The 5,474-nt window shown below is 57.5% G+C and overlaps 1 protein-coding gene across 4 annotated transcripts in view; it reads right to left on the reverse strand.

Moving 5' to 3' along the window:
• The window catches only part of LRRC27 (leucine rich repeat containing 27), a 57,217-nt gene that overhangs the window by 16,101 nt on the left and 35,642 nt on the right, over positions 1–5,474 (reverse strand). For all 4 annotated transcript variants that reach the window (XM_011980832.1, XM_011980834.1, XM_011980835.1 and 1 more), the window contains one exon: positions 2,170–2,266. In XM_011980832.1, the coding sequence (XP_011836222.1) occupies positions 2,170–2,266 (97 nt within the window). The remainder of the gene's footprint in view (positions 1–2,169; positions 2,267–5,474) is intronic.

The raw sequence follows: 5,474 nt of genomic DNA on the forward strand, positions 1-5,474 counted from the left end.
CGCTGCTCCACTCCCCCCTCCCTCCCACGCTGCTCCACCACCCCGGCTCCTTCCCACGTTGCTCCACCCCGGCTCCTTCCTGCCGACCACACAGGCGCCTGCACCTCACGTCCACCCTACGTTTTCCTCGCAGACTGAGCATCTTTTCATGTCTTTACGGTAGCTTGGATTTCCTCTTCTGTGGACTGCCTGCCATACTTTTTGCCCATTTCTTCTACTGGATTCTCAAATTTTTAAAATCAATTAGTAGCCATTCTTTGTATATTAGACACGAACGTTTAGGCACAAAGATTTTCCCTTGGACTCTGACGACAGCACTCCGGGCCATACCAAGTATCTCACCAGTGCCTGGGGCAGCGCAGGCCCAGAGGGCGGCACAGGGCAGCAGCAGGCCTCTCCGTGCGTTCAGCTGCCTCACCCAGGGCCTGGTGGGGTGTGCAGAACAGCAGCCAGCTACCACGGAGCTCTGTCTGCTGCCACGGCTGAGGGTCTGCCTCTGCACGAGGTGCGCGCTCCCGCGGGCGGAGCCTGTGCCTGGCCCTTCCCTGCTCAGAGCAGGCCATCGATACTCGCTGACTGAACTGCTCTATCTCATGATGGGTGAGTTTCTAGAAAACCTATTTTTTTATTTTTTAAGAAACTGCATACACGCTCGCTGTGATGGGCTCACAGGACTCAGAAGCACACACTGTGGCAGCACTGACCCCTCTGCGCCCCCTCCCCGGAGCCACAGCCCCCTCCGCAGCCACAGCCCTCCCCGGAGCCACAGCCCCCTCCGCAGCCATTGGTTTGCTGTACATTCTTCCAGACCAAAGTGAGTTTTTGTGCACTGTCCTGCAAATTGTGCTGTTTTCACTTACAACGATTCTTCAAGACACTTTCAGGCCGGTGGATATGGTCACTGACCACCCTTCTGTCGGCCACAGAGGGAGCTCATGGTCTGGACGTGACGATTTAGTCGTCTCCATCTGTTGGCATTTAAGTTTCCCATAGTTTTGCTATAATTCAGCTCTGAAAGCATTCTTAGTGATGTCTAATTGTGCAAGTATTTTTATTCTGGGAAGTGGCAAAATATGTATTTTTAAACTTTTCCACATATTGGGGAAATTAGGAAAAAGGTGACAGCAAAGATGATGACTGAATGTCCTGTGGGACCAGGGACCTGAGAAGGGTGAGGAGGTGCAGTCCTGGTTTATCCACCGCGTTGGACACCGTGAATTCCTAACTCTGAGCCTTGTTCTGAGGTTATGTAAGATGTCACCATCAGGGAAGCTGGGTGGGGGGAGATGGAAACACTATTTTTGCAACTTTCCTGTAAGTCAAAAACTAGTTCAACACAAAGTTAAAAAAAGGAAACAGTCCTGAACTGTCCCAGCAGTCCATGCCTGCAGGCCCACATGACCACGTGCTCTGCTGTGGGGTGAAGCCTTCGGGGGCCTCACCCCAGCTAAGGGGGCTGCAGAGGCAACCCCTGGCCCTTCAAAGTAACACACAGGGAGCATTTCTTAAAAGAAAGAACCAAAGAAACATCTGTGACCAAATTCAAAGGCACATTTGCCTAACTACGCTCACAGGACAGAGAAGCAAGCCAGGTGCATTCTGGAGGGAGGAGCCGCCAGCTCCCACCACTCTGTGCCCATGGCCCATGCCCGCAGCTCTGTGCCCACTGCCCTGTGCCCACTGTCCTGTGCCTGGCTGGACTAAGAGCCCATACAGTCTGGGGATATCCCATGTCCCAGAGCTTAGGAGAGCTGGCAATCTTGGCTTCTAGGGGAACTGCCTGCCCCGAGGTCCAGAGACCAAGGGTGAGGAGCCCAGAAAGACCTCTGCAGGGCCCACCTCAACCTCAGCTGCTTTTTATCTTTTGAATCTTTTCCCCCATCTCCTCTTCCCCCTTCCCTCTGAGCTTCTAATTCCTCAGACAAGAGCCAAAAGTCAGTGAGCCGAGAGGCAAGCCCTCAAGGCTGGGGCAGGAAGCTGTCCCCTCCGGCTGGGCAGTGAGCAATGGTTCTGGGTGCTGCACTCCAACCCAGCCCCACCAGCCAGCAGCCTGCACAAGCAGCTTCCTCCCCAGGTCTGGGCTCATCCTCCACAGACAGGGATGCGTGTGAGCACCCACCCACCCCCGGGACTGGACTAGTGTCCGGTCGCCGCCCATGCCTGCCGTACCATGCTCCTCCTCGGAGGCAGGAGTTTGCTGAGCTCTTCCTTCCTCTTCCTCATCCTCTGGGCTCGCTCTCTCCACTCCTGCAGTGCCCTTTTCTCTCTGGAGAAAGGGAAGGTTAATGTCATAAGTTACAGGCAGCTTTAAGCCAAGGCTCCAGGATTTCTCTGTCATTTTACAGCTTGTGGTGCACCTGTCTCCAGGGAGCACAGGCTGGGGGTGTGCATGCCCTGGGTGGGAGTCTGAACCACAGCCTCTTCCTCCCGGCACGTCTGGGCAGAGCCGGGAATGCCGGGTTCTATCCCGAAGCTCTGTGTGTTGGTGCTGCCAGCACTGACTGACGCTGGGGGCCAGCCCCACCCAGTGACCGAGGAAAAGGCATCACGACCCCTTTCAGGTAAGGGCACCAGCTGGGACTGCCACCGCAAGCACTGCACGACCGGTGGGGGTGCCTGGCTGCAGGTACTTGTCGACATAAGGTCTGTCTGTGGAAGATCTGAATGCTTGTCTCTAGGTCTCTCCCTTCAGACACTTGAGTTTCACTTTTAAAAACAGGCATCTGGCCGAGGCGGGTGGATCACAAGGTCAGGAGATCGATATCATCCTGCCTAACACAGTGAAACCCCATCTCTACTAAAAATACAAAAAATTAGCCAGGTGTAGTAGCAGGCACCTGTAGTCCCAGCTACTCGGGAGGCTGAGACAGGAGAATCACTGGAACCCGGGAGGCGGAGGTTGCAGTGAGCCAAGATTGTGCCACTGCACTCCAGCCTGGGTGACAGAGCAAGACTCCGTCTCAAAAAATAAAATAAAAATATAAATAAAATAAAATAAAATAAGACAAAAATAGGCATCTTCAGGCCTCCCCAATCCTGAGCCAGAGTCACATGCTCCTTCCTCACAGCTCGTCGCCTAGGACTGTGAACATCCCAAGTAACGCCCACATCTGTGGCTGGGCTGGGCTCCTCGTGTGTGGCTGGGGTGGAATCAGGTCCCTAAGAGCCATCGCCCAGGCCCAGGGCTCCACCCCCGGAAGGCCACATCTCCAGCATGCAGGACTCCTGTGGTTGGTACCCCCTCTCCATCCTGCCCCCAGATCTGGCCTCCTCTTGTCTCTCCCATCATCATCCTGGATGCTTGGGCCCTAGCCTGGGTTTTCCCCGACACCTCCACCCGACCTCTGCTCTTCCTTCCTTGCGGTCACAGCAGCTCAGCCCTCCTAGGCTCCACCCGGCCTATGGCCCACCTCTGACCACCTTCCTGCTGAGGGCTCCATCCTGAGTGGATGCTGCCAGGAATCAGAGCCTGGCCGTGTCCTCCCCCGGTGCCACCTCAGGGCACAGGTGGTCTCACCAGGTGCCTCAGGTAAGGCCATGTCCTAACACCTGCCTGAGTGGGTCCCAGGCCCCAACCCCCAGCCCCAGCCAGGTTGGTGCCCCCCATGTCCCCACTCAGCACCGAGTGTGGCACTGGCCCCGCTGCGCTCCTGGACGAGGGCCCCCACTTAGTGTCACTGTCTTCTGGTCATGCAAAGGGGTGACGCTGTTCACAGGGTTGATGTGAAGGGGCCGGCTCTGCTGGGTCTGGACCCTCCGAACAGGCCTGCGGAGCTGCTCACTAGGAGACTGCAGGACACTGGCTCTGGGCTCCAGGCAGGAAAATAAAGAAGAGAGGGTTCACTTGCTCTTTGTATCCAAGAACTTCTCTTCCATGAAGGTGTGGGACGAGCCTGATGTTTGGGGGTGAGAGTGCCCTTTCTGCCCACTGCAGTTGGTGGTACCCCAAGAGCCTAAGGTAGGGGCTGTGCCTGCGGAAGGTCTCACCACAATCACCTCCATCACAGCCATGGCCAAGAGGGTGCGGGTGAGTGGGACTCCCACAGGCAGCCTCCTGGCATGGCAGGTGATACCTGAGGAGTCAACAGGGCAGGTATCTGGACCGCCCACTTCAGAAAATGGTGCCCTGAAATTGGCAGAGCCGAACAGGAGTGGGACCCACCTGCAGCAGGGAAGGGCGGTGCCTGCTGGGGCACACAGAGAGGGGAGGGCAGCTGGCATGCTCGACAGGCAGGGCCGATCCTGAGGGGCTCACCTCGCAGTGAGGGACGGGCCTGGCTCTGTAGAGCTACCCCGAGGGACAGTGTGGGGCGACTGATGGGCACCAAAGGAAAGCCTTGCCAGTGCTCCCTGGGCCCCGGCAGCTGTGGCCTGTGGCTGGCAAGACCTGGTCCCACAGTGATGGGCTTTCTGGAGCAGCCCAGACCACACTCCCATGTCCTAGGACAGCCCTAGAGCAGTCAGTCAGCCTCATCCCTGCCCATCAATATGACAGCCTAGGGCAGGGGACCAGCTCGGAGGGCTTCACCTCACTCATATTTTTACTGAAAAAAAGACAACCAACTACAATGTCTGTCTGGACATCAGGTGACAGCTGTGGACAATCACAGAATCTGTGTGCTAAACACGGTCCCTATCACATGGTCCCAAGAGAAAACAGCACACACACAATGGGGTGGCTTCAGGAGGGTTTATTCATGTTGGGGAGGGAGCAGGTGAGCCACAGGGGCAGTGCAGGAGCCCTGTGCCAGTCAGGGCCTGGCTGCAGCTATCCGCAGGACAGACCAGGGAAGGAGAGATTGCCGGAACCCAGAAGGAGGGAGAGGCTGGACTCGGCCAGCTCCAGGCAGCTCAGAGAGAAGCCGGGCAAGTAAAGACGAGGCCCTCGCTCTCCTCTTCCTCCTTGGCCTCCTGCTGGGAGCCCCCACTGGCCAAAGCCAACCACCAAGTGAGGGCCACAGGGGTGCTATGGCTGCGGTCCATGCTGGCCGGACTCCTGGGGCCCAGGGATGGGTGGAGCCAGGTGGTCAGTGGAGCTGGAGGATAGAGAAGACACTGCGGACACTGAGCACGTTGGCCGACACGCCTCACAAGGTGGTGGCACTGGTGGCGGTCACAGCAACACAAGAATGAACCTCCCCGACGACTATGGCAGGGCCTGGGACACTCCAGGGAAAGTGAGGAGGAGAGGACTGAGGAAAAACAAGAAACGAGGGAAAAGGACAAGCAAGCAGGCAGGTGTTGTGAGGAAGCCAGGGCAAAGACGGACACAAGGGGGCGACCACAAGCACTGCACCTGCGCCTGCCCCCCACGGAGGCCTCGGGGCTGCAAACAAGGGAGCCCATGCATGCAAGGCCCTGCAGACCATGAGCACCTGTGCCTGCCCCACACGGAGGCCTCGGGGCTGCAAACAAGCGAGCCCATGCACGGCGCTGCAGACCATGAGCACCTGCGCCTGCCCCACACGGAGGCC

The sequence above is a fragment of the Mandrillus leucophaeus genome, unplaced genomic scaffold, assembly GCF_000951045.1.
Source record: "Mandrillus leucophaeus isolate KB7577 unplaced genomic scaffold, Mleu.le_1.0 Scaffold219, whole genome shotgun sequence".
NCBI classification, from domain to species: domain Eukaryota; kingdom Metazoa; phylum Chordata; class Mammalia; order Primates; family Cercopithecidae; genus Mandrillus; species Mandrillus leucophaeus.